Source organism: Urocitellus parryii, chromosome 5 (assembly GCF_045843805.1).
Source record: "Urocitellus parryii isolate mUroPar1 chromosome 5, mUroPar1.hap1, whole genome shotgun sequence".
NCBI classification, from domain to species: Eukaryota; Metazoa; Chordata; class Mammalia; order Rodentia; family Sciuridae; genus Urocitellus; species Urocitellus parryii.
Window position 1 is genome coordinate 158,836,421 of NC_135535.1, and position 27,704 is coordinate 158,864,124.

General features: G+C 61.6%; 1 protein-coding gene across 1 annotated transcript in view; it reads left to right on the top strand.

Moving 5' to 3' along the window:
- Positions 1-27,704, top strand: part of Unc5b (unc-5 netrin receptor B) — a 73,661-nt gene that overhangs the window by 40,979 nt on the left and 4,978 nt on the right. The window contains exons 2-13 of the mRNA XM_077798396.1: positions 16,009-16,233; positions 18,790-18,933; positions 19,284-19,387; positions 20,034-20,214; positions 20,871-21,038; positions 21,655-21,819; positions 21,980-22,012; positions 24,111-24,305; positions 24,550-24,942; positions 25,530-25,617; positions 26,574-26,742; positions 26,838-27,071. Of these exons, the coding sequence (XP_077654522.1) occupies positions 16,009-16,233; positions 18,790-18,933; positions 19,284-19,387; positions 20,034-20,214; positions 20,871-21,038; positions 21,655-21,819; positions 21,980-22,012; positions 24,111-24,305; positions 24,550-24,942; positions 25,530-25,617; positions 26,574-26,742; positions 26,838-27,071 (2,099 nt within the window). The remainder of the gene's footprint in view (positions 1-16,008; positions 16,234-18,789; positions 18,934-19,283; positions 19,388-20,033; positions 20,215-20,870; positions 21,039-21,654; positions 21,820-21,979; positions 22,013-24,110; positions 24,306-24,549; positions 24,943-25,529; positions 25,618-26,573; positions 26,743-26,837; positions 27,072-27,704) is intronic.

A 27,704-nucleotide genomic window follows, 5' to 3' on the forward strand; every position in this document is an offset into this window, starting at 1 on the left:
CAGGGCAGCTTTGGGTCTGCCCTCCTCACGTGGGAGTGGGAGGGTGGCCTGCTGGGGACATCTCCTGGGACCGAGCAGTCTGAGCCAGGCAGGCCTCTGGCCATTGCTCCTTCTGGTGGAGAGCGCTGGGGTCTGCAGGGTGGCCACACGGTGCCCATCCCCTCTGTGACTCAGCACAGGTTGGCCACTGCTTCTGCCCCTGTCCAGAGTGACTTCTCCACAGGGGCCTCCCGCCAGGTGGGCGAGCAGGGCTGCTGCAGGGGGCCTCCCGAGACCCAAGGTGGAGGCCGCAGGAGCAGGCAAGAGGGCCGGGCCGGGCTGGACGTGCAGAGGCCCCTGGTGGTGTGGGTGTGTCCAGCCCGTTGGCTGTCCGCCCTCTTCCCTAATTAAGGTGTCCTCTGCAGATGCCCTCAGGTCCTGGCCAGAAGAGCCAGGTGAGCCAGGCGCCTCCCCAGAGTCTCGGGCCTTCTAAACAGGGCCACCTTTGGGTGTAGCACCTGGGCCGTCCCGGTGAGGGGGACTGTGCCCACCCTGTCCTCGTCACAGCTCTGTCCCTGGCACCTTGCTGAGGCGACAGGCTGCCCTGGTTCAGGGGCCTGGGGAGCTGGGATCAAAGGCGCTATTGAAGCCCGGGAGCGCCGAGGACAGGAGGGGGAGGAGGAGCAGGCGCAACTGGGAGACTGAGTCACCCCGGGCCGGTCGTGGCGAGTGGGCAGTGGGTGGCAGGAGCCGGCCTTCCAGCTGGGAGGAAAGCCGGCCAAGAGGCAGGGAGGGCTGCCAGGCGCTGGTGGCCATGGGGAGAGGTCGCCATTCCCTGGGGGACGGGGACCAGCCAGGCCAGGGATGGGAGAAGCCCTTCTCCATCACGTTGACCCACGTGGCCCTGTAGCGTCCTCTGCCGGGAGTCTGTGGCCCTGTCCAGTCCCCAGCCTGGGGGTGCCGGGCAGGAGCCTGGCCTCAGTGCTCTGCGTCGCCCTTCACGCCCTGGCACCTGGAGCTCTGAGCCAAGGCCCAGCTTGGGGTGGAAAAGCCCCGCCCCCCCCGGGCGGCAGTGCGGCCTCCATGGATCCTGAGGTGGCATGGGAGAGCTGCAGGAGCCCAGGGCCTCCAGCTAGGCAAGGGCCCCCACTGAGCTGCACCCAGCCCGAGCTCTATCCCTAAAAGGGAAGGGTGACCCCCCTGGGCCTCTCGGGCCACAGCCTGCCGACTGCATCCCTCTCAGGATGACTGGGACGCCCGGGCCCTGCAGTGGGGCACAGCATGCAGGGTGCCCACGCTCCAGCATTTTCCCCCGCGGGGCCTGGCCCGAGCACTGACGTGTCCCTCGCCCACCGTGCGCTTCAGGGCGAGTGACTGCAGCACTGACCCTGGCTGGTGAGACGGGGTGGGGGCCTGACTTGTGGGTGGCTGTGCCCCTCCACTGTAAAGTCCGTGACCCGGGCCGGAACAGACACAGCCCCTCGCTGGGGCCTCCCGCGGGAAGGCCGGGAGTCAGCTGGGCGGCCTCTTGCGTGGGAATTTTGACAGGGTGGGGCCAGCGGAGGTGGGAAGGTGGCTTCAAAGCAGCACAGGCCCAAACTGCCAGCTCCCGACTCTCCCAAGACCGCAGCCCCGGCCCGAGCTGGTTCCCCATCAACTCCGGTCCCTCCTTTAACCAGCCCCATAAAAAGGGAGCGGGCAGGAGGGAGTCCGGCTGCAGACTCTGTAATTTGGCGGGAGGCGGCTCCTGTTCATTTTAACCAGGCTGTAATTACGGCTGGCACCCGACACCCCCTCATTACCAGGGCCTGGAAGGAGGACTCTAATTATAGCGTGCTGGGTCTCGGCTCAGGGAGGCTACAGAGGAGGCCTGTGGAGGCAGGGAGGGCCCCTGAGCTTGGGGGGAGCAGGGGCAGAGCTGGGGGTGGGGGCCACCCTGGGCCTCGGGGTCTTCCTCAAGGGCCTCATTTCTCGGGCTTCCATGGCAAGGGAAGATTTGAGGCCACTGCTCAGGGAGAAGAGGACACAGAGGAACTCAGGAAGGACATTCATCACTCAAGAAGCATTCATTAAGCATCTACTGTGTGCACAGCTGGCCCTGGGGGCTCAACATTAGGCACTCAGTGATGGAGTCCAGGCAGAAAGCCCAGGTAAAAACACCTGAAGACACGCACCCTGGGTGGCAGAGGGCCACCACCCCTGCCTTGAGTGCCCCCCCCCCGTCACTCCAGTCACCCCCCTGGGGCCTGCTGGGCTCAGCACAGCAGGGGCGGCAGGACCCTGCCCGGAGCCCTGGTGGACTATGTGGTGCCCACACGGGTGTTAGGTCTTCTGAGACTCCAGGTGTGTCCACGGGAGGCTTGCAGCCTGGGCCAGAGCCTGTCAGGACCCAGGTGTCCTCCCAGGTGTCCCTGCGCTGGGTGGGAGCAGTGGGAGTTCTGCAGGTCACACAGTCCAAGAGTGCTCTGCCAGAGTGCTGTGTGGCCTTAGGCCAGTCACACCATCTCTGGGCCACAGCTTTCCCATCTGTCCACAGGGAGGCGCCTTGAGGCCAGGAGCCCTCCCTTCCTCTCTGCCCCAATCCTGAGGATTTGTGGAGACTGCAGATCCTGCAACCTACAGAGCCACTTTGGGGGGAGGTCCCTGACTGTGGAGCAAGGAGGACCCAGGCGGGCGGGGGCAGCGAGCTGGGGGCTGAGAACCTAAGGGTGTCTCCTTTCTGTGAGTAAGGGCCACCCGGAAGCAGACACAAAGGGAATTGTTTGGAGCTGGAGCCAGCCCCCAGCCCCCGGCTGAGAACAATCAGGGAGGAAACCCCAGGCCCTTTGTCCAGTGAGGTGCGCTGGCTGGGAAAATAGCTGTCCCTCAGCTAAAATTAGCCACCTGGAAACCCTTCCAGGAGGGCCACCTGGAGCCGCTATTGTTTTGAACTTGGGATCCCAGGAGCCTGGGGACAGGGCTCTCAGGAGACTGGTGACCTGGGGGTCGAAAGCAGAGCCAGCTCTTTCCCCTCCTGGATGCCCAGCAAGGTGCCCAGGGAACACGGCCAGGGAGGGAAGCTGGCGTCCAGGACCACCAAGGGTGGTGGCTGCCAGCCTCAGGTTCCCCCACTTCAGATGTGCTCCCCTCACGGGTGACATGGTGCCCTGGGTGACCTGGGAGTGGGGTGCACTGAAAGGTGAAAGGTGGCAGGAAATATAAGAAAACAGCACCCACCCTCCCCGGGGAGGCGGGCAGGGTCACCTCTGCCAGGGCTGTTCTCGCCAGTGGGGTGGAGACCCGCTTAAGTTCTCTCCTCTGCCACCTAGTAACCATGTGACTTTGGGTAAACAGTAGCGGTGGCTGATGCCCGTGTCGCAGGGTCTGGGGTGTGGTGATGCGCAGGGGTAGATATAAACCTTGGTCATCGTATCACGGCGGCGCGGCTTCTGACGCACCAGGCAGTGCCCTGGCCCTTCACGTGTGTGATCGCGCTCGGTCCCCACTAGAAACACCACAGTGCGGTCCCCTGCCTGCAGATGAGCCGGAGGCTCAGGTGAGACCCAGGCGATGGCTGTCATTATCACCCTGCGTTACCACACCTGGGTCCTGACGGCTCCGCCAGCCACCTGCGATTCCTTCCGTCCCTGGGAGAAGTCTCCAGGGCCCAGGGGGAGCTGCCTGCGCTCAGCGCCCTGGTGGGCACCCAGGCTTCCGTGGCTTCACGGTGGACAGGCGGCAGCCCTGGGGACAGATGGGGAACCCACGTTCTCAGGCCCAGCGCACCCCTGAGTCCCAGCCGGGGCGGGAGCCCACAGCCCAGTGGGTACCACTGCAGAGGGGCTAAAGAACATGGGTCAGAGAGACCGCGATTCAGATGCTGCAAGCCTTCCTCCCGGCCCTGACTTTAGGCACCGTCTTGACCGGCCCGTGCCGCCGTTCTCTCACCCGCCACACTGGGGACAAGGGTAGGAGCGTCTGCCCGCAGGTCGTTGGGCAGATTCCACTGGATCCTGTTGGAGTCCTGGCACAGAGCCTGGGTCTGGCCAGGGCTGCCCACCAGCTGCAGTTGGTCAGCCAGACCCCTGCCAGCCCCGAGGACGGCTAAAGAAAGGGGGCGTCTTCGTGGCCTGAGAACCCCATTAATCCAAGTTCCCTCGGGGCAGCCCGGCAGAACTGGGCAAGGCGGGCAGGGGGCACAGGGGCTCTTCCCCCAGGCGAAGGGGGCTGGGGACGGCTGAGCGGGACCCCCTCCCAGCGGGCCTGTGGTGGTCGGAGAGGCTTGCTGTCTCGGGAGCTTGGACGCCAAGCGAGAGGCCTGAGAATCAGACCCCGGGCCAGAGAGCCAGAGGGGGCACCCGGAGGCCGACCTCGGCAACTGCAGGCGGGAGGCATGGGCGCCACAGACCCAGGCCGCTCCCTAGGCCCTGTGCTTTCTCAGTCTTCCTTTGTTGTTTTATGTGTGTGTGTGGTGTGTGTGGTGTATGGTGTGTGTGTGTGTGGTGTGTGGGGGGGGTTTGGGGTGTGTGTGTGTGGTGTGTGTGTGGGTGTGTGTGTGGGGTTTGGGGTGTGTGTGGGTGTGGTGTGTGGTGTGTGTGTGTGGGGGTGTGTGTGTGTGTGTGTGTGGTGTGTGTGTATGTGGTGCGTGTGTGTGTGTGTGTGTGGTGTGTGTGTGTGGGGGTGTGGTGTGTATGTGTGGTGTGTGTGTGTATGTGTGGTGTGTGTGTGTATGTGTGGTGTGGTGTGTATGTGTGGTGTGTGTGGGTATGTGTGGTGTGTGTGTGTGGTGTGTGTGGTGTGTGTGTGTGTGGTGTGTGTGTGTATGTGTGGTGTGTGTGTGTGTGGTGTGTGTGTGTGTGGTGTGTGTGTGTGTGTGTGGTGGTGTGTGTGTGTGTGGTGGTGTGTGTATGTGTGGTGTGTGTATGTGTGGTGTGGTGTGTGTGTGTGTGGTGTGTGTGTGTGTGTGGTGTGTGTGTGTATGTGTGGTGTGGTGTGTGTATGTGTGGTGTGTATGTGTATGTGTGGTGTGGTGTGTGTATGTGTGGTGTGTGTGTGTATGTGTGGTGTGGTGTGTGTGTGTGGTGTGTGTGTGTATGTGTGGTGTGTGTGTGTGTGGTGTGTGTGTGTGTGGTGTGTGTGTGTGTGTGGTGGTGTGTGTGTGTGTGGTGGTGTGTGTATGTGTGGTGTGTGTATGTGTGGTGTGGTGTGTGTGTGTGTGGTGTGTGTGTGTGTGTGTGTGGTGTGTGTGTGTATGTGTGGTGTGGTGTGTGTATGTGTGGTGTGTGTGTATGTGTGGTGTGTGTGTGTGTGGTGTGTGTGTGTGTGTATGTGTGGTGTGTGTGTGTGTGTATGGTGTGGTGTGTGTGTGGAGGGGAGTATGGGATGTGTGTGCATGAGCTAGTCAAGGCAGGTGCTCTGCCACGCAGCGGCACCCCCGCCTCCTGCCTGTTTTCCATGGCTCCTTGGAGGCCTCTGGGGAGCCACGTGCTCCTCTTCCAAGGTTTCCTCCCCAAAGGGGGAGACCTGGAACCCGGCCAGGCAGAGAGCATGGCTGCTGGGCCCTGCCTCCCCTGTCCAGCCTCAGAGAGTCCCAGGCTCCTAGTGAGTACCCACCCGACTTGCAAGCTGTCCCTGAGTCCCTCGCCCTCTACATACCTTAGTGTCATGTCACCCTTTTACACTTCTGGCCTCATATGTCTCTGAGGTGGGCACAGTGACATCATGCCCATTCTAAAGATGAGTGGGCCAGTGTGGTGGCACATGCCTGTAATCCCAGAGGCTGAGGCAGGAGGATCACAGGTTGGAGGCCCTAAGCAACTTAGCAAGACCCTGTCTCAAAATAGAAAACAAAGGGGCCTGGGGACACGCTTAGTCGTGGAGCGCCACTAAGATCTATAGAAAGTGAACCAAGGCCTGGGAGTCAGGCACTGGCCCACGGCGCCCAGGGAACTGGCGGCTGACCCAGGGCGGCACTGGGGTTTTCCTCTGGAGGATCCAGCTTTCACCCTTTCTTCCCCTCCCCCTCAGGTTTCCTTATCCCCTCAAGAATCCAGGGAAGGAACCCCACCTGAGGGCCTGTTAGGTCCCAGGCTCAGAGCCAGGGACAGCCCTGAGGGTGGTTCCCACCGGCCCCAGGGTCCTGCTCTTTGGATGACCTTGTGCCGTGCCAGCCTGGGCCCCTCTGCCTCCTGCACACCGCCCCCTGCCCTGCCTGCCTCTGGCTGCCGGCTGGGGGGTGAGGAGCGGCCTCCCTGAGCCAAGCAGGCCGGCTGGTTACATCAGCAGGAGCAAACAAGCCAGGGGCAGGGCAGCGGCGTCCCCCGGGGCTGTCCCCCCACGCGAGTCTTGTTTCCTTCCCTCCTCCCAGCTTGCATCAGCCTCTGCAGCTCCTGTCCTCCGGGTGGCCAGCCGAGAGCGCAGGGTGGGGGTGGGGAGCCGCTGGTCAAGATGGCAGGCTGCACCCCACACCCCCAGGGCACGCCCACGAGTTCCCACCACAAGAAGTGATCATGAAAACCAGTGCAGGCACGGGGCTGCCCAGCTGGCGAAATACCTCCACACCTGTGACCTTGATGTGCCCAACAGCCCTGAGAGGCAAAGCAAGTAGAAATGGTCTCATTTCCCCAAGAGACTGAGGCCCAGCCAGACTCCGTGGCTCCTACTTGTAATCAATCCCAGCAGCTCTGGAGGCTGAGGCAGGAGGTTCACAGGTTCGAGGCCAGCCTCAGCAACTTAGAGAGGCACTAAGCAACTCAGCGAGACTCTGTCTCTAAATAAAATATTTAAAAGGGCTGGGGTGTGGCTCAGAGGTTAAGCACCCCTGGGTTCAGTCCCTGGTACCCTATCCCCAAAAAATTTGAGGCCCAGAGGGAAGTGGTGTCCCCAAGTTCGTCATGACAGAGCAGTGCGTTTCAGGTGGCAGAGTGTGGGGGGCCTGAACAAGGAATCCCAGGTGGTGGCTGTGGAAGCCAGAGGAGGGCGCCCGGCTGCCACCCAGGAGGACACTGAGACGTAGCTGCACCAATTGGCGAGGGTGGTGGCCGGCAGGCAGAGGGACCACCTGTGACCGCGGGGCTGGGCCGCAGGCTGACTGAGCACTGGTGTGGGCGTGGCTCTGGGTCCCACTGTGGGCTTGGTGGAGCAGGACCCTCAGGAAATGTCTGAAGTGCGAGCCCCACCCCCACCCCTCCTAGGCATCTCCACAGCCACAGGGGCCTTCCCCTTGGCCAGCGCCACCCACCGCCTCCTCATCCCCATCAGCCAAAGACTTAGCCCATCACCCACACCCAGGGCCAGGGTCTGCCCCACCATGGGATCAGAGAGAGACTGGGTTCCGGGGTGGCCACCGCCCAGTCCAGCTTTGCCTCCAACCTGCTGTGTGACCTGAGGCAAGTTACTCCTCTCCTCTGGTCTCAGGTGCTCCTAGGGCCCATGCATCCCAGTTCCCACCTTGTGGAGAGAGACCAGAGAGGTCTGCCCTCTTCTTTCTGCCCTGGGGCCCGATTAGGAAGCCATGGATTTGGGTTCAGAAAAGTGGGAAGAGAGGCTGCTCCCCAGCTCTGCAGACCCCTCCCACTCCCTGCCCCTGCCGGGCTCTCTCAGGGTTTCTTTCTCAGCCCCTCTCCCGTGACTCCATTTCTGCCTCTGCCCGTCTTGCCCCCCTGGTCCCCCTCTCCCACGCCACTTCCCACAGGTTGGTGAAGGCTGGGGTCGGGGCGCCTCTGTCTTCCTTTAGGCCCCTGTGATGCCGCAGGCCACTGTTTGCCTTGGAGCAGTTGTTAACCCTCCCTGGCCTCAGGACCCCCATCTGAAGCAAAGGCGCTAGACTCGGGTCTGAGGACCCCGCAGCCCAGGGCCTGGTGCAGTGGGCAAGGAGGGCAGCGTTCCTCCACCGGGCGACATGCTGGAGGTCACCTCCCTTTGCAAGGAAGGGCCTCCTTCCCAGGGCTTGTGCTGGGCGCTCACAGGCAGGCTGACCCTGGGCTTCCCAGGTGGTGTGGAGAGGGCGTGGAACCACTGTCCTGCTCAGCCCAGCCCTGGGCAGCTGCTGGGTCAGAGGACATTCCATGGGGGTCTGACTCTGCCAGGAGAAAGGGAATCTTTGCCCAGCACCCAAACCTGCCACTGTCAGGTCACTGCCCAGCCAGTTCCCGTGCCGGCTCTGCATGCCGCCGCAGCTCAGTGGCCCCAGAGCCAGGTCAGGAGCAGCCAGCCCAGCAGGCCTTCACCCCCATGTGTGCCACTGACCTCGAGATGGAGGGACCCCCAGAGCACGGGACAGCAAGATCCCCGTGCACCTTGCTCTCGGTTTAACAGCTGAACTTAGCTGATAGCTATTAATTTAGTGAAGAGCTCTGAAAAGAAATCGTGGACTACACAACTGCACGCGGTCGGAACCCGTTTAAATAATATCTGGGCACCTAAAAGAAGTCACAGCATCAACACACAGTGTTGATTCGACTGTGCTGGGAGTGGGGTGACTTATTTTCATGGTCATCTTTTCTAAATTGATGACAATACCAGGTTATTTTCTTTGTAATTACAAAGGGGCTGGGGTTTTTATTAGAAGCTAAAGAAGGATTTTGAGGGGAGCAGTACTGGGGATTGAGCTCAGGGGCACTCGGCCACTGAGCCACATCCCCAGCCCTATTTTGTATTTATTAGAGACAGGGTCTCGCTGAGTTGCCTAGGACCTCGCTTTTAGCTGAGGCTGGCTTTGAACTCTCAACCCTCCTGCCTCAGCCTCCCAAGCTGCTGAGATTACAGGTGTGTGCCAGTGCACCCACCTGGCAAAGGAAGGATTTTAAAAATGAAGTCTCCCTCTCCTCCCCAGGGAGTCTAGTGCCCAGTTTTTCTAGAGGGCAGTGTTTAGGAGACGCTCCATCAGACAGTGGCATGCCAGAGGATGGACGGGCTCCTGTGGCCCAGTGAGCCTAACCAGTGTCCCCCTCCTCCAGCTGCTCCCTGGGGGGGCTGCACCAGGCTGCCACCAGGCCTCTCCTACAGACCTCTTGGGCACGGGTACTCCCAACCAGTCCAGGCCGTGGGGGGTCATTAGGAAACTGAGACCCTTCCCCTTGGGAACTCCTGGGAGGACAGGGAGCAGCTGCTGGTCCCTCGGGGCCATCATGGCTTCATGGCAAGAGCTGCTGGCTTTCTTGGTGGTTGTGACCTTGACTGAGCATGCCTCTGACTCCCCCGAGCCTCAGTTTCCCCCTCTGTACAATGGAGCAGCCTGTGGTGTGGGCGATGTGTGCCGCCCCAGGTTCTTAGTGCCAGGTGTGGGATGGGTGGTCGGTATCCAGAGCGGGGCAGACCAGAGGGCTCCGAGCTCCTCGCCTGGGAGGGGATGGGGACAGGGGGACAGAAAGCTTTTCTCGGGGCCCAGGCCTCCAGCTGCGGGGACCCCATCAGACCTGGGCCTTAAAATGGCCCTAGGGGCCCAGGCCTGGCTGAGAGTCAGAAGGAGAGCGTGGGGGTCAGTCTCCCCAGCTGCCACCGTGAGTCAGGTAGACCAGTGTGAGTGGGTGGCCTAGTCCAGTCCCAGCCCCCCGTCCACACCTTCGCTAGCCCCTTGATCCTGGGAGGGAGCGGCTTGCTTCCCAGGAGCGTCTGGACCCCCCTTCAGGATGCACGCCCCTGCCCCAGCTGCCCACATTGGCTGGGCCACTTCCTGCAGCCTGCACAGGAAGTGACGTCCTGGGCATGGACGGGTCTGTGGAGGGTGTGGGAAAGAGCTGTGCTAGGGGCCTTCTTTGTTAGGAAAAACTCAGCCCCCCAGGCTCACCAGCCCCCATTTGTCATCAGTAGCGGCCATTGTAGCTGCCTCTGAGGGGGCCCCAGCCCGAACCCCACAGCCGCAGGAGCCAGGGCCAGATGGAGGAAGGGCTTTGTGTCCAGGGAGGGGTCCGACCGCGTGGGGTTGTGTGTTTTTAAAACATAATAATCAGCGGGCTCCTCTCCCCCAGCTCCCCGCACCCCCACTGCGCACACGGCCTCGTGGTGAATGGAGGAGACTTTCCATGCAGTGGGAGGTCAGTCTGCGGAGCATTAGCGGGTGTCCAGGGGCTCCAGAAAGACTGTGACTGCCCATGATGAATGTGCCCAGCAGGGGTGTCTCTCTCTCCTCACCCCCCGCCTGGCCCCCTTCTCCCCTCCCTGTCCTGCTCAGCCCCAGGTTGCTCCCCCCAGTGCTGAGCCTGGGGGACCAGGGACAAAAGCCAGCCATGGGGTTGTCCAGCCAAGGCCCTCCCTGTCCCACAATTGCTGCCTCGCAGTGAGGCCTCTGCCCTAGACATCAGGGCCGACCAGAGATGGACCTGGAATAGAAAGAGCCCAAGCGTTTGTCCCCCGTCCCACGGTGACTGTACTTACTTTTGGATCTGATCTTCCTACCTCAACCCCAAATCAGAAACTGGGTTCTAGCGCTGAACCATTCAATTCCTGTGTGATGTCACGTTAGTCACCTTCCCTCTCTGAGCAGGTAGAATACAGGGTCCTGGGGGCTCAGGTGACAGCAGACTAAGGGACATGCAGTGTGGACTCTGAGGGTTCCCCTCACACAGCTCAGTGAGGGACCAGCGGCTGCCTGCTGCCCCTCTCTGGTGCACACACTGCTGCAGGTTGACATGTTTTTCAGATGACCTTCACAACAGCACCTTGAACTTGACAGGCCAGGAACTGCTCTCCCCTTGTCTATAGGTCGGGAAACTGAGGCCTTGAGAGGGGAAATACCTTCCGGAGACCTCCCCGGGCTGAGCTGGGACCTGAGCCAGGTCTGGTGATGCTTCAGGCAGCCTGTTCTGCTGCACACCCACCCAGCCTGGGCCCCGGGGTCAAGTCTCAGTCATGGAAGGAGGCCCCTCTGGTTCTCACTAGGGGCTGTGACAGTCTCCCATTCAAGAACCTTGGGGCTGGGGCTGGGATTGTGGCTCAGCGGTAGAGCTCGCCTAGCACGGGCAGGACCCGGGTTCGATTCTCAGCACCACATAAAAATAAAGGCATGGTGTTGTGTCCATCTACACCTAAAAAATTTTTTTTAAAAAAGAACCTTGGGGGCTGCCTCCGCCTCCCAGAGTCCCCTTTGCATGTGTCCTCGGCCTGCGTGCTCTAGGGGTTTGGATTCTGCCACCTCTGCTCCACGGGGCTTGTGAGCACGGCTCAGGCCAGCCCCTGGGAAGAAGCCCTGTCCTTCGTGATTGCCAGCTCCACGGTCCCTCCAGACAGGTACCCTGACCTGGACTTCATGGGATACCAAGAAGGCTGTGGTATGTCCCTGCGCTCCAAGAGCAGCCACCAGAATCGTTAAGGAGCCTTGGAACTCCCCATTCCAAATGCTCTTGCCAGAAGCAGAAGGTGACGGCCAGATGCATCCTGGCACCTCCCCTCCCCAGTCGGGGACCTTGGCCATGATGCAGCCAGGAGAGAGTGGGCGTGCAAAACTGTCTTGTATGTTCAGAAGAAGATGGGCAGGTCAGGAGGGCCAGCTACTCCCCCAGACGCTGGGCACTGTCCCAGGCAAGAGGATGTGCAGGTCAGTGTGACCTCGAAGGTGAGAGGTCGCAGTGGCTGGTGGCAGCCATAGCGAGGAAGACTCTTCCAACTGGTGAGTCCGACCGGAGGAGACCTGGCTGAGAAGGGCAGCAGCGCGTGCCCAGCCCCGGGGTGTGCCAGTTAAAGTTGGATGGGGGCTTGGCAGGGGATGTTGGATGAGCTGGCCCTTTAAGTCACCTCTGTGGACACAGGCAGGTGTACAGGTGAGTTAGGAGGCAGCACCCAGAGGCCCTGGTGCTCATGTTGATCTGAGGCTTGGGAGGCGGTGGGGCGTGGCTGGAGGGTCTGCTGCAAATGCCTCTTGTCGCCTTCCAGGGCCACCCACAGCCGCCTCCGGGCCAGCCAGCCTGCTGGGTTGGTGAGCCACGCAGGAGTGGCGATGGCAGGAAAGACACCCAACCTTGTGCACACGTGCTTTGTGAAGGAGGACGCTTTCCCAGGGGAACAGAGACCCCACGTGGGGTCTGAAGAGCTGGGAGCGTTAGAGCCAGAGGGGGCCTTGAGGCAGTGACTTGGCCCGCCTCCTCGTTTTAAGGTGGTGGCCTTAGAGGGAAAGGCCACGTGGCAGTGTCAGTCCCCTGAGATGCAGGCTGGGGCTCCGTCCTTCAGGGCTGGGTTGCCTGTGTTTCACCGTCTGTCACTGTGTCTGGGACTGCTATTAGGACACTCGCGGAGACACACGCAGCCGCACGCTGTATGTGGGAAATGTCCCTCCTGGCAGGGGCTTGGGCCGGCTCCCGGGGGCGCCCTTAGTAAAGATGCGCAGAGGTGTGCCCAAGCCAGGAGGTGGGAACAAGCACGTGTGGCTCCGAGCCCGCAGGTGACTTTAACGGCTAGGGGTTTGCAACGTAGGCCCAAGTGAGCTGTGTTATTAGGAACTGGTCCCACTGGCCGGGGAACCCTTGAAGTCCCTCGATGCCTGTGCCTTCCTCTGTAAAATGGGCACATAATCCCCACGTTGAGGACTGGGAGGAGGTAGAGTATCTGAAGCCCCTGCACACGGGTACGTGGGCACGCCGCACGTAGGCACACGGGTACGTGAGCAAGCAGCACATGGGCACACAGGTACATAGAACATAGGCACACGGGTATGTGGGCATGCAGCACGTAGGCACAAAGGTATGTGGGAACGCAGCACCTAGGCACACAGGTACGTAGGCACGCAGCACCTAGGCACACGGGTATGTAAGCACGCAGCACGTAGGCACACGGGTACGTAGGCACAAAGATACGTAGGCACGTAGCATGTAGGCCCACGGGTACGTAGGCACGCAGCACGTAGGCTGTTGCGCACACAAGTGCCAATTTCCACCTAGTGGAGTTTAGAAGACAGGTTCCCTGAATCTGCCCCCAGCTCTGTTCTTGCCAGTGTCATAGCCCCCAACCGATGACTTAGACACTTTGGTCTCAGTTTCCCTGTCTGTAAGATGGGATGATCACAGTGCCATACCTGCAGGATTCTGATTCCCAAGCTGTATGCCACGGCACCCCAGGGTGCCACAGGGTATTTCCATACTCCAAGGGACACTGTTGGACGCTGCAGCAACGACCTCGGAAGGTGGCTCCCAGTTTCAGCATTATGTCACTGCTCTCCTGGATTTGGCACCGTATTTTGCAAAGCTGAGCTTTGGGCCCTTTGGAGTACCCAAGTCGTAGGGGTGGCGGTGTCCACTCTGCTTCTGTGGTTGGGAGGTGGCACTGTGCCCAATGGGCGCCTACATCCCCGTCGGCATGTCATTGTGACTACTTAGGAATGGGGCGAAAACATTCTGTTTCTGTCTCAATTTAAGCATTTTCCAAAAGGCTACTTAGCGTTTAGGATATAAAGACTTCTCTTGGGATGTAGCTACTTAATCAGTTTCCAGCTTTGGGGACTTTCTCTGGGACCTGGAAACGCCGTAAAAAATTATTGAGGTACTAAAGACAAAAACTTCCGAGCACCTCCATGTAGGGCTGTCCTGGGATGCGCCAAGGGGACAGGACGTGTCCTCTGAATGGTGCCCTGCAAAATAGGGCCCACGGGCCCCTGGGCACCTTTACTCTCCCCCCGCCCCAGCACCACATGGCCTGGCTTAGGTCACCTCCACCTGGACCACTGGCCGAGCCTCCCTCAGCCACAGGGCGCTTTATTTCCACCGGCTGCGTACCTACTGTGTACCAGCTAGCGCGTCCCCGCAGGCTCCCCTGGTGAGGAATCTTGGCTGTCCTTTGGTTCTTTTCCCTGGCCTCCTGTCTGCACCTGCCTCGTTATCCCCTGGACCGTGGGGATGTGGGCAAGGGGGAGCCAGCTCCATACCGAGCCATCCCGTGCCACCAGGCAGAGCTCAGGCTGTGTCCCTGCCCAAGCCAGAGATGAATGTCTGCGCCAGTGCCGGGCAGAGCGCGGGGCGGGGCGGGGCTGCGGGCGCGGCCCTGCGCTAATGGATGTCTAATGTTTGCTTCCTCCATCGCATCTGCGCCCGCTTTATAAATGAGCGGCATTAGGGTTACAAAACCGTCGTAAACACGGCCTGCAGTGCCGAAGAGAGCAGGCAGCCGGGGGCCGGGCAGCGTGTTTAGAAGGGGGATGAGCGCGGCCAAGCCAGCCACCCAGCCACCCCAGGCCTGCTGACGCGCCTTCCGACAGACAGCCTGTAGAGGGGAGCAGGTGCGGGAAGCCAGGCCTGGGCTCAGGAATCCTCAGTGCCATTTCCAGGTTAGCTGCCCCCCAGACCAGGGGGCCTAGGGCAAGTCACTGGTCCTGTTTGTGTGGTCTTCAGTTTGTCCAGTTTTGAATGAAAATGATGGTCCCAGCCCTGCTCTTGATGAGAGAGGCCATCAGCTGCAAGTCCCGGCCAGTGTCAGGGTGCTCCTCCTGGGATCCCCAAGGGCAGGAACACCCACAGTGTCACAGAGCTACCTCAGCCACAAGGCAAGGAGTTCTGGGTGACACCCAAACACGGAAGTCTGTTTCTTGGATTCAAACCTTGCCTTTTGCTAGCTGTGCAACCTTGGGCAAGTTGCTTCATCTCTCTGAGCCTCAATTTATAAAATAGGGATGAACAGAGGACACTTTACAGGGTTGTTCAGAAACGAGATGATTTAACTGTTGAAAGGGCAGAAAACGGTGCCTGCTGCCTGGAGAGCCCTTGTGGTCCAGATGCAGCAGCAGGTGCCTCCTGTGTCCAGCCCCTCTCTGAGGCAGTCACAGGGTCTCCAGAGCCCAGAGAGGTTGAGTGCCCCCCTGCCTCCTGGCCCTCTTCAGAGGTGAGGTGACAGGGCAGATTCAGGCACTTTCCCTGGGTCACCCGGAACACGGCTCTTGGCTGGCTTCCTTCCCTCCCTCAGGTCCCTGGGTCCATCTGTCCATCTTTCTCACACACACCCCCGGGGCCTGGAGCCAGTGACAGGAGCACAGTGACATCGGGGTCTCCAGACTTGCTTTATTCATTTTGCTCTTGGAAAACCAGGTGTCCCCTAGGCCCTGCCTACAGGGAGACTCCCAAAGGCCACCACAGCCTCCTGGAGTGGACAGGTCAGGGTCCATTCTTGGCCTCCCACCCCAGTGCTGGCTGAGGCAGGCTCAGCTGGTGGAGGGCCGGGCAGATGTGTCCATCCCACGGCGTCCTTTGTTGGGTCCTCTGGAGCAGTTAGCCAGAGGACAGGCCCCCCACGGCATGTCCCAGCCTCCTGATGGTCTGGCACTTGGCCCTGGAAAGCCAGTTTCCTGAGTGCCTGGCAAGCCAATCGCAGGCTGGGCCTGGTCTCCTCCTCCCGCGGCCTGGCCACTCCCTTCCTGTTTGTCCCCTCCCGAGGCGCTGTTCTTTCCAGGGACCCAGGCGTTCCCACTTGGCCTCTTTGGGCAGCCCTGCCCTGGGCACAGCCTCGCCTGTTCTCTGGAGTTTCCTCATCCACGTGGGTGGGCGTGGACCCGCTGGGTGGGAGCCGCCTTGGGAGGGGCCAGCCGCAGGGCTCCAGGTGGAGTCCCATGGGGACGGGCCTTGCCTCTGGGGCTCCCTAGAGGAGGAGGCCTGTGGGGGCTGAGCACCAGGGAGCCAGCGCGCCACGCCCCTGCAGGCCCTGGCTGTCCCCACGTCGTCATCGGGCTGGCTGGGGCTGAAAGGGCAGTTGTGGCTCCAGGACAGAGCTGGCCTGGTTTAAGTCCCAGCCTCCGAGGGTTTCCAGCCCCCGTGTTGTGCCTTCACCATGGGGAATGGAAGCGAGGCCCGGCAGGCCAGGGCAGGGGCCGCTGGGGGGTCCTGGGGACTGCCCTTGCCTGCCTCCCTGGGCCAGCCTCCCTGCACCGGCCTCCCTGGGCTGCCTGGCTTTCCCAGCTGGAGCCTGGGACTGCCAGAGGCTCGGCCTCTGAAGAGCAGGACGATGGGGAGGCGGAGGCCCGAGGCATGAAGAGCTCGCTAGGTCACTCAGCGGGTCCTCTGCCTCCCCCGAGTCCCCAGGGTGTCAGAGGGCCCCGGGCCCCAACCCTGGGCTCACGGCCGTCTGCCTCCCACTCCGCAGGCCCTGACCCCGGCAGCCAGGTGCTGCCCGACTCCTTCCCATCGGCGCCGGCCGAGCCGCTGCCCCACTTCCTGCAGGAGCCGCAGGACGCCTACCTGGTGAAGAGCAAGCCCGTGGAGCTGCGCTGCCGCGCCCGCCCCGCCACGCAGGTCTACTTCAAGTGCAACGGCGAGTGGGTCGGCCAGAAGGACCACGCCACGCAGGAGGGGCTGGACGAGGCCACTGGTGGGTCCCGCAGCCCAGGTTCTGGCCAGGGCTCCACGTGCACTGACTCAGCCGCGTCCCTCCGTCCTCAGATTCCCATCTGGGCGTCACCCTGGATGGGAATCTCCCCAAAGACAGGCCACGCGTCCCCGCCTGTCCTGGGGTGACATTGCCACATCCCTTCCCACCTGCGTTTTCTTTCCACCTTCTTTCTCAGGTCAGGGGGCAGCTCAGGGAGGACTGAGATTCTGCCCCCACCTAGAGAGGGGAGCCCCATCCACAACCGTGGGCCCTGGGACACCCACGAGAATCCAGGGCCCTCCTAACTTTCCAGGCCCTTCCTGTGATGGAAGGGACTGTTTTCCCTGCACACAAGTGACAGACCCCTATTCTGTGCTTGGGGCCAGCGGGGCTGGGGATTTACATGGACGTCGCCAGTTTTGAGCGTCTCCCAAAGTCCCAGACTTCCTGAGTGTTGGGAGGCGCGACGCTTCGATGAGAAGCAGACGTCGTGCAGGTGGTGCTGGGTGCCCCCAAATCCCAGGAAGGAAGGAGGGAGAGGTGGCAGAGCCCGCTCCTCACCTCCCGAGGACACCCGGGGCCAGCAGCCCCGTCCACAGCGCAGCAAGCCTGTGTGACAGGCTTGGCACCCCGAGGGGACACTCACTGCTGTCCCTGCAGCAGCCCCAGGCCAAGGGTGTCCCCGGCCCTAGTGGACTGCGGTGTCTGCAGGTTCCTTGAGCTCCCAGCTCCTCCCCACTGCCCGGCCCTCCCTTGACGTGTGTGTGTGTGTGTGTGTGTGTGTGTGTGTGTGTGTTCGTGTGTCTGTCCAGCCTGCCTTGTGTCTCTCTTTTCTTTTCCTCTCTCCTCCTCTCTGTTTCTCCCTATTCCCTCCTATTTCCTCCCTCCTTTGATTTCTATTTTGCATGAAAAACCTGGATTTTGGGTTCACCTAGACTAAAAACCAAACCCCAGAATGTACTAAGGCTGCCCAATTGGATGTTGAAAAGGGTTCCGACAGCACATTGTGGGTTATGTGCGTTTTACCACGATTCATTTTTATAAAAAATAGATTGAAGCTACCATTCCTACCCCATATCAAAACACTTTAAAGGCATGCGTGCAAACACACACACACACACACACACACACACACACACACATTCACACCCCCCAGATATTCTCACTCTGTAGCTGTGTGGCTGTGGGGAAGTCACCGACCTATCTGAGCCCCGGTGACAGTGGACCATATCCAGCACAAGAGATGGTAGGCACCTGAACGCCAGTCTCCTCTGTCCTCTGGCCTTTATTAGAGGTCAGCCAGAGGATCCAGGCAAAGCCTGCTGGGCCCCTCTCGGATGACTTGCAGGAGTCATAACGGCCCATGGCTGTGGGTAACGGTAACAGCATGGCCCCCACTCCCTGCCACCAGGCACACAGAAATTGGGGCACACTGTCCCCATCGGCTGCACTTGTGGATGCAGCTCACAGGCCACCGTCAAGGTAGCAGTGTGGCTGGGTTGGCCGAGGCTCCATGCTTGGGAGACATGGACAGGGTGCCAGGCTTACGGGGTGCGGCGGATACCTCCTCCACTGGGCGACCCTGGCCTGCACCTGATTCCCAGCTGGCGAAGGAGGGGTGCGGCCTGCTCTGTGGGCCCTTCAGCTCTGATCTCAGAGCCGGCAGCCGGCACGGCAGGCCACCCTCTCTGACACACCACTGTCACCTCCTTTGCCATTGGGACTGGGGCTCTCCTTGCTATTTGGGAGCCCACCTGTGACAATATGGGAGAGTGACAGCGATGACTTTATTGGGATGGATCCAGAGAAGTAGCTTGTTAGGGGACAGATCTCAACCTGGGCAAGATACCAGACAGCTGACCCCCACTCCACTGGCAGCTTGCTGGGGGACTTTGGGCCTGCCGCTTACCCTCTCTGGGCCTCGGTTTCTCTGATGTGAAAGGAAGAGCTAAATAAGATCCAAACAACTTGCCAGAGTCATTTTGTGCCCAGCTGGGCTGGGTTCTGACAAGATAATTGCCATGAGTCATTTAGAGTTTATCCTTGGTGTTTTACTATGATGGGAAATCAAGGCTCAGAGAGACTAAGTAACATAGTGAAGGTCACACAGCTGGGGAGTGAGATGGGGCCTGGATTCAAACCTGGCCAGCCATCTAACCACCATGCCATGTACAGCAAGGTCTACAGTCGTGTCCTCAGGGACTTAACAATCCATGTGAGGATTGGGTAGGATCCATTCTGGTAAGGGGGTGCAGCCTTAGGAATTCTGAAACAGGAGGCAGACAGGGAGGCTTCCTGGAGGAGGTGGTCTTGGTCCTCCCACGAGCTTTGGGGAAGAGATTTGCAGAGGGAGTAGAACCTGCAGGGCCTGGAGGCCACATGGAGGGTCTGGGTCCTTCCGCTGAAGAGTCTGGAGATGAGTCCCGGGGTGAGTGCCAGCTCTCTGGCTGTTGGGTCCATGCGGGATCCAGGCCAGGCGGGCAGTCGCAGCTGGTGCGGTGACCAGCTGGTGGCTGTGGCAGTGTGGCCTGCCCCTGACCCGCGCTCCCCCCCCAGGCCTGCGGGTGCGCGAGGTGCAGATCGAGGTGTCGCGGCAGCAGGTGGAGGAGCTCTTTGGGCTGGAGGATTACTGGTGCCAGTGTGTGGCCTGGAGCTCCGCAGGCACCACCAAGAGTCGCCGGGCCTACGTGCGCATCGCCTGTAAGCTCCCTGGCCCCTCCAGGGCCTCTCCCTTCCCCTGGACGCCAGAGGAGGAGCCCACTTCTATGGCTGGAGATGCCCTCTGTGGACATTGGGAACCCTCCCGCAGCTCACAGGGTTCCTAGCCCAGAACTGGGCATTCCCGGTGGCCCTCCTCATCTTACAGAGGGAAACTGCCAGCTTTCTTCCCCGCCCTGGGCCGCCTGGGCCGGGGACCCCCAGTTCAGGGAGGGAACCCAGTTCCCCCAGCGCAGTCAGCCGTTCCCTTGGCTGCATTGCCCCCTGGTGGCCATGGTGGGTACTTCGGGTGCCCTTCTGCCCCCCACCTGACTGTGCCCTCTGCCCTCTAGACCTGCGCAAGAACTTCGACCAGGAGCCTCTGGGCAAGGAAGTGCCCTTGGACCACGAGGTTCTCCTGCAGTGCCGCCCCCCAGAGGGGGTGCCTGTGGCCGAGGTGAGTGGGGACGTGGCAATGCCAGGTCAGGCTGAGAGCAGACGAGTCTCACGCTTGCCACAGCCGCTACGCCCATAGCCTCTCAGCCTCCCATGTCACAGGTGGGGAGAGGCTCTGAACTGAGAGGGGAGCCATCACCCCTGCAGAAGGTGGCACAGGCCATACCCCAGCAGGCCCTCCACGGGTGGGGACACCAGGGCTCCTTGGGCACCTGGGCCCCATCTCCAGTAGGCCTTCCCACCCAGAGCCAAGGCCCGGACTTATGGATACCAAGAGGTCTCAGTGTGTCCCCATGTGCACCAGCCCCAAGGCTGGTGACCTTTGCCCTCGCCACACGGCCTTTGGATCCAGGGCAGTGCCCCTTTGGGTCCCTTCACGCCACCGTCCTCATGCTCCAGACACGTTCCCTGTCCTCACTCGGGCCCTGGGGGTGGGTCTCCTCCCAGGCTGCCTCGCTGGAGGACGGGGCTCCCAGCTTGGTGCCCGGCCCGGTGGAGGTGCCTCCCTGGGTCAGCACTGTGGGATGGACACAGACAGGACTGCAGCTCTGTTGGTGGCCAGACCCCTCCTGTCCCTCTAGGTGGGTCCACACCACCCCCGTAGGGGGCAGGCCCTGAGTCCTCACCACCCCATTCCTACCCCACAGGTGGAATGGCTCAGGAATGAGGATGTCATCGACCCCACCCAGGACACCAACTTCCTGATCACCATCGACCACAACCTCATCATCCGCCAGGCCCGCCTGTCGGACACGGCCAACTACACCTGCGTGGCCAAGAACATCGTGGCCAAGCGCCGGAGCACCACCGCCACCGTCATCGTCTACGGTGGGGCTCTGCCGGGAGCGAACGGCCAAGGGGGGGAGAGGGCCTGGGGCTCTATGTCCCACCACCCTGCCCCAACCCAAGGCCAGCGGGACCCCTGAACAGGCGGGGAGGGGGCAGCCCTGAGAGGGGAAGTGAATTGCCTGAGGTCACACAGCAAAAAATTAGTGGCCAAGCCAGACCTTCCTGGGTTCCAAGTCGGAACTGGACCCTGGTCCAGAGCCCCTGGCCACCTGAAGAAGACCTCTGCCAGGCAGCCAGGTCAGGGGCCCCAGTGAGGACCCCCACACCCCGCCTGTTGTCCTGGCAGACTGGGGACTGCTGCCGGGACTGTGTGCAGCTCTCTGCTGACCCCTTGGCCTCAGGAGTGCAAGGGAAAGAGCCACAGCTAGGGTGGTTCTAGAATGTTCTAGAAAGAGTCCCAGGTCGCCCGCTGTGAGTGGGTGACCTGAGTAAGTGCTGGCCTCTGGACCTTTGTTTCTCCCGGCATGATGGGTCAGGGAGCAGACAGTGACCCCCAGGTCCTCCTGGTGCCCGTGTCACGGCTCAGCCTCCCCATGGAGGTCTCAGCAGAGAGACCTCACCGGGAGTGGGCATGGGCTTGGGGGCCACTGTGACCCACAGCCAGGCCACCTGGGTGACGACTGCTGTCCCTACAGTGAATGGCGGCTGGTCCAGCTGGGCCGAGTGGTCGCCCTGCTCCAACCGCTGTGGCCGAGGCTGGCAGAAGCGCACCCGGACCTGCACCAACCCCGCCCCGCTCAATGGAGGTGCCTTCTGCGAGGGCCAGGCCTTCCAGAAAACCGCCTGCACCACCGTGTGCCCAGGTCAGGGCCGCTGGCCAGGTGGCACCCCGCCCACACCAGCCCGCCCATCCCCACCTACCTGCATGACATGCCAGAGTCAGGGCCACGTTCTCCCCTGTGTCCACAGGGAAGGGGGCCGCCCAGGCTGGCCCAGTGCTCCCCTCTCTGACCTCTTGCTGGGCCTGGGCTGCAGCTGAGATTGAGGTGGAGGCTCTGGGCTGCAGCCTGGGCCTCTTCCCTGCCCCTGGCCAGGGTTCCAGAGCTGACATATACAAGTGTCGATGCACTCCGTCCGCGGGGCCCTGTCCTGCTAGCAGTCTAACCCTCTGTCTCCTACATCCCCGTCTGCCTGCCCCTGCGTGTCTGGCTGTTTTCTCCTTGTGGCTGTGGATCCAGGTGGCGGCGGGGCTTGTCCTCTGGGTTTGCAGTTGTGCATCGGGTGGTGTCTGAGCACTTCTGTGTTCTCTGTCCACCTGGTGCCCGTGGCCACTTGCTGGCCCGAGGCTGCGTGGCTGTGGTGTGGGTTTCTCTGAGTGGCCTGCCTGTGGCTTGTCTCCCTGTCCCGCCGTGGAGGTGTGTGCGTGAGCGCCGCTGTGTGTGTGCTGCGGGGTGACCGCGCCTGCACCTGCTCCTGCAGTGGACGGGGCCTGGACAGAGTGGAGCAAGTGGTCGGCCTGCAGCACCGAGTGTGCCCACTGGCGCAGCCGCGAGTGCATGGCGCCCCCGCCCCAGAACGGAGGCCGCGACTGCAGCGGGACCCTGCTGGACTCCAAGAACTGCACGGACGGGCTGTGCATGCAGAGTGAGTCCCGGGCAGGGACCGGGGAGGACGCCCAGCCCGCCCCGGTGCCAGCCCTGCCTCCGCCCCCACAGCTGACCCTCACCTGCGCCGTGTCCATCGCCCTCTCTGCATCCTTTCTTGTCATCTGTGTCACTGGCTCTCCCTTTATTTCCCTCAACAGATAAGAGGACTCTAAGCGACCCCAAAAGCCACCGTAAGTGCATCTCACGGCTGTCCTCTTTCGCCCCACGGTCCTCCCTGGCTGGGGTTCCAGGTGTGGGGGCAGGGCAGGGAGGTGGACGGCACCCACCGTGCCCAGCTCCTGGGGCTCCTCCTGCTTTGGACGCTTCATATCTGCCCTCCATCGTGGGCAGGCAGGCGGGCCCTGGGCTGACGGGGAGGCCCCCAGAGACCCCTGGCTCCCCCATGCCCGGCAGGAAACCGAGTCTCAGAGGGACCTACCTGGGGACCCCCTGGAAACAGCAGAACCAGAGCTTGAGCCCAGAATATGTGGCCAAAGCTGGTGCTCTTAGCCCTGTGCCCTTGGCCTCCCTCCGTGGGGCAGGGCCAGCGGGCAGGGCCCCACCTGTCAACCCCAGTGCCCTGTATTGCAACCTGGCAGCTGGGCCGCACCTCCCAAGTCACCCCAGATGCCCACTGCCCTGTGTCCCGAGAGCCCTGTGCCCCCGCCCCACGGGTCCCCATGGCCACGGAACTGCACAGTCCAGAGCAGTAAAGCGTCCGGCAGGCTGGCCGTGGTAACTAAAGTACAGCGTCCACGTAATTCTGGAATCCTGAGACCAGCAGTGAGGCCCTTGGCCAGCCCCCTAGGGGACCAGAGTTTAAATCACGAGGCAAGTGGCCCCAGTGTGGGCAAGGACACCAGGTTCAGAGCCGCACCACGTGGGGAGCAGTGCAGGAGCCTCGGGAAGTAGGAGCCCAGGCCTTCGAGGGACCTGTGGTCCACAGGGGAGCCCAAGAATGTGGACCACTGGGGGGCAGGGGCCAGGCGGCTGTCGGAAGTGAGCAGACGTCCAGGCGGAAGGCCATGGCCTACTGCGACATAAGGCTCGGGCTGACCCCTGGGCTGGGGGAATCGGAGAGGGAAGTGGCCTTACAACTGAGGCCCACAGCACAGGGTGCTTCCTGGAGCTCCCAGAAGGGCCAGCGGAAGGGCAGCCATGTCAACGGCTGCCACCTTGGCTTTGCCTGAGCTGGCCAGTGTGATAGCCACTGGTCACATGTGGCTCTTGAAGCTTATATTTAAATAAATTTAAATAAATTAAACGCAAATCAGGGGAGTACCGGGGATTGAACTCAGGGGCCCTCGACCACTGAGCCCCCTCCCCAGCCCTCTTTTGTATTTTATTTAGAGACAGGGTCTGGCTGAGCCGCTTAGGGCCTCACTTTTACTGGGGCTGGCTTTGAACTGGCCATGCTCCTGCCTCGGCCTCTGAGCTGCTGGGATTCCAGGTGTCTGCCGCTGCGCCCAGCCCCCAGTCAGCTTTAGTGAACCGATGGGGCTTTTGCTCCAGCCCCGTTCGGTTGCTCAGGGACCACATGTTCTGTGGCTGCGGGCGGACACTGTAGACATAGGACATTGTCGTCATCATGGAAGGTTCTGTTGACCTGGCCTTGGAGAGTGTTCCCAGCCACAGCCTCCCCGTGTCACATGGGTCACCTCCATCCCATCCGTCTTCCACCACTCCCACTCCATGGCTCATGTCACAGCCCCCCCCCCCCGCCCCCGCCCCCAGCAAAGCATTTGGAAGGGCACTTGAAGATCCCGAGGACCAGGACCTTGGTTCTATGCGAGTGCAGCAGGCTCAGAGTGAGACTGTGGTTTCAGCCTCAGCTCTGATAGGACAGATCAGGTGGCCAGCGTCCCCGAGTCGCACTCCCTGTGTCACCGAGTCACAGTCCCTGTCTCCCCAGCAGGAAGCAGTGAGTTCACTGGTGGGTGGAGGCTGCCCGGGGTCTGGAGACCATTTTACTAGTGTAGAGACGGGCTGGGGGCTGGGCTGGGGCTCGGTGGCAGAGCACTTGCCTGGCCTGTGGGAGGCCCTGGGTCCCATCCTCAGCACCGCGTGTCAGTAAATAGAATAAAGGTCCATCCACAACTAAAAACATATAAAAATACTTAGAGAGAGAGAGAGAGAGAGAGAGAGAGAGAGAGAGAGAGAGAGAGAGTAACTGACTGACTCAGAGGCTCCCAGGCTGGCCCGAGTCCCCAGCCTGCCACGGCAGACCTCAGTTGACCTCAGCACGGGACCAGCGGGCCTGCCCCTCACGTAGCCCTCCTGTGTCCGCAGTCCTGGAGGCCTCGGGAGATGTGGCCCTGTACACGGGCCTCGTGGTGGCCATCTTGGTGGTGGTGGCAGTCCTCATGGCCGTGGGCGCCGTGGTGTACCGCCGCAACTGTCGCGACTTCGACACGGACATCACGGACTCATCTGCTGCCCTCACTGGGGGCTTTCACCCAGTCAACTTCAAGACAGCAAGGCCCAGTAAGGACCCGGGCAGCCGGGGTGGCATCAAGGCAGGGGACCTGGGGGTGCCCAGGGGTGACCAGAGCCCGGGCTGCCTCCTCCCTCCCAGGGTTTCTCCGGAGCTTGCCCAGAGCTTCCCGAAGTGGGTGGCCGTCGAGCCTTTGCAGCTGGACCTTGGGTGGGACAGGAGGGCACCTAGCCCAGACAGGGCAGGACCCGGCCAGCGGGGCATGCCTGACTGACCGTCACCCCCCTCCGACAGGCAACCCTCAGCTCCTGCACCCCTCGGTGCCCCCCGACCTGACAGCCAGCGCCGGCGCCTACCGCGGGCCCGTGTACGCCCTGCAGGACGCGGCCGACAAGATCCCCATGACCAACTCGCCCCTGCTCGACCCCCTGCCCAGCCTCAAGATCAAGGTCTACAGCTCCAGCACCACCAGCTCCGGGCCCGGCCGGCCAGATGGGGCCGACCTGCTGGGGGTCACCTACCCACCGGGCACCTACCCTGGCGACTTCTCCCGGGACGCACACTTCCTGCACCTGCGCAGCGCCAGCCTGGGCTCCCAGCAGCCCCTGGGCCTGCCCCGGGACCCGGGCAGCAGTGTCAGCGGCACCTTCGGTTGCCTGGGCGGGAGGCTCAGCATCCCGGGCACAGGTGGGCCTGTCCCCTGCCTCTCGGCCGGTCCCTACACAGCTCACCACCCAGCCAGCAGAGGACAGGGCTTCCCTCCCCCCATTTCTCAGATGGGGACAGTGGGGTTCAAGGGCAAGAGGGGACGGTAAAACAGAGGTGCCAACTGGAAGACCCAGGGTTCAGTCCTCCTCTGCTCCTTCTAGGCCAGGGGCACCTTGGGTCAGCCACTCGCAGAGCCTCACCATCCTGTTGGTCAGGGACAGTTCAGCAGCCCTGCAGAGCACTGTCCCAGGTTCCAGTGGAGAAAGGGCGCCCACCTCGGTGCAAAACTGGTCATCAGCACCGTCCCGCCTTTGCCCTGAGCTAGGGGTGAGGGGCCGACACCTTCAGGCCCCAGGCAGTGTCGGCAGCCCTGTGTAGTGGACAGGCCCGCAGAGGCCATGACTGGGCCTCTCCTTGCATCCAGGCCCCAGACCCCAGACGCTGGCTGGTGACTGCTTGGCACTCGGATGTCTTTCCCTCTCTGCCCTGTGCTAGCCACCTCCCAGCCCTGTTCTCCTGACTCCCTCCCCCCTGCCCCCTCCCTGCTGACCTCCCTCTCCCCCCAGGGGTCAGCCTGCTGGTGCCCAATGGAGCCATTCCCCAGGGCAAGTTCTACGAGATGTACCTGCTTATCAACAAGGCGGAAAGCACCCTGTGAGTAGAGAACCACCCTACCCCGGCTGCCCGACTCTGCCTCCCTCCCCACCACCTGCCCATAAATCATAGAAGTGGAGAGTGGTTGACAGACAGGTTACAAATAGGACAAAGGGCTAATATCCTCACTATGTAAAAAGCCTTTATAAACTAATAAGAAAAATTGAATATCTCAAGATGAAAATGAGCAAAGGATATGAACCAGGGATCTCTCTCTCCTCCCCCCCACCACACACAGTGACCTGTAGTTTATGAGAAAACATTCTACCTAATTCGTAGTGGAAATTAATGAATATCTGTGAGATATTGGGAATTATTTTTGCTTAAGGAATTCACAAGGATTTTTTTTTTTCCAAACAATAATATCTTCATCCTCCCAGAGCCCAGGCACTTAGCCCTCCATGGCATGATGGTGGGAGCACAGACTGGTACCAGCCCTCTGGAGGGTGATGTAGCCATATCTGTTAAGAACGTTCCCGCCAAGTGCGGTGGCGCAGACCTGTAATCCTAGCCACTTGGGAGGCTGAGGCAGGAGGATTATGAGTTCAAAGCCAGCCTCAGCAACTTATCATTGAGGCCCTAAGGAACTCAGCGAGACCCTGTCTCTACATAAAAATATAAAAAGGGCTGGGATGTGGCTCAGTGATTAAGCGCTCCTGGGTTCAATCCCTGGTACCAAAAAAAAAAAGTTCCCCAAATTGCAGAACCTTTGAAGCCGTGTGCTAAGGCTTGGTGGAGAGTGCTCTGGTGTGACCACAAAACTCTGGAAACAGCTTTAAGGGTGCGCCAATTCCTCTGCCTCCTCCGTCCCCAAAACCTCGGGGTCCGGAGCTCGGTGGCAGAGCCTTGCCCTCGGCCCAGGCTGTGGGCAGAGCTGGAGGCCCAGAGCAGCCTGTGCCCTTGAGAGTCCTCAGCCTCCTCTCACAGCCTCCTTTCTGCCCTCTGCTTGACCCCAGCCCCCTGTCAGAAGGGACCCAGACAGTACTGAGCCCCGCGGTGACCTGCGGGCCAACGGGCCTCCTGCTGTGCCGCCCGGTCATCCTCACGGTGCCCCACTGTGCCGAGGTCACTGCTGGTGACTGGATCTTCCAGCTCAAGACCCAGGCCCACCAGGGCCACTGGGAGGTGAGGAGCGCAGGCTGCCCGACCTGCCGGGGAGGCCCGCAGAGGCCCGCCAGCATGCCCAGGGCCTGTGCACGCCAACCCTCTGTGCCCTGCAGGAGGTGGTGACCCTGGACGAGGAGACCCTGAACACCCCCTGCTACTGCCAGCTGGAGGCCAGGTCCTGCCACATCCTGCTGGACCAGCTGGGCACCTACGCCTTCACGGGCGAGTCCTACTCCCGCGCAGCCTGCAAGCGGCTGCAGCTGGCCGTCTTCGCCCCAGCCCTGTGCACCTCCCTGGAGTACAGCCTCAGGGTCTACTGCCTCGAGGACACGCCCGTGGCCCTGAAGGTACGGCCAGGCCTCAGCCAGCTGCCGGCTCCCTTCCTGCCGCAGCACCAGGCCGCAGCCTCAAGCGGGAGACAGGCAGAGGCTCTCGGGGCTCCTGGTCTGCAGGAGGGCAGATGGGGAGGGTGACCATACCTGAGCCCAAGACAGCAGGGAAGGGCATCCAGACAGAGCAGGGCTGCCACCCAGGTGTGGCGTCCAGCCTGAGCAGAATGCCAGCCCCTTGCCCCTCCCTCCCTGGGCTGTGGTCCGTCCCGTGTTGTGGGCTGAGGCACCATAGGTGAAGGGCCGGGGGGACAGGGTCTCCTGCTGGGACCACCCGTCTGGAGCCCAGGCGGCCCGGGAAGGGCTGGAGGCTGCTGGGGAATGCTCTTAGGCCTGGGTCTCTTGGTGCTGGGCACTGGCTGGTCCACTCTGGCCAGAGAAGTGTGGAGATCAAGACGAAAGGTCTACTGATGGGCTTGCTTCTTAAACCCCTCGTCTGTCTGTCCATCCATGTTGAGTTCTGTTCATGGGCCTACTTGGTGACAGCCCACTGTCCCCCGCCATCTCCCTTCCATCCGCTTAATATCCCTTTATTCATGTTCCTCCCATTTCCACACCCACTTCCACAGCCTTCTTTCTCTTCCTGTCTGT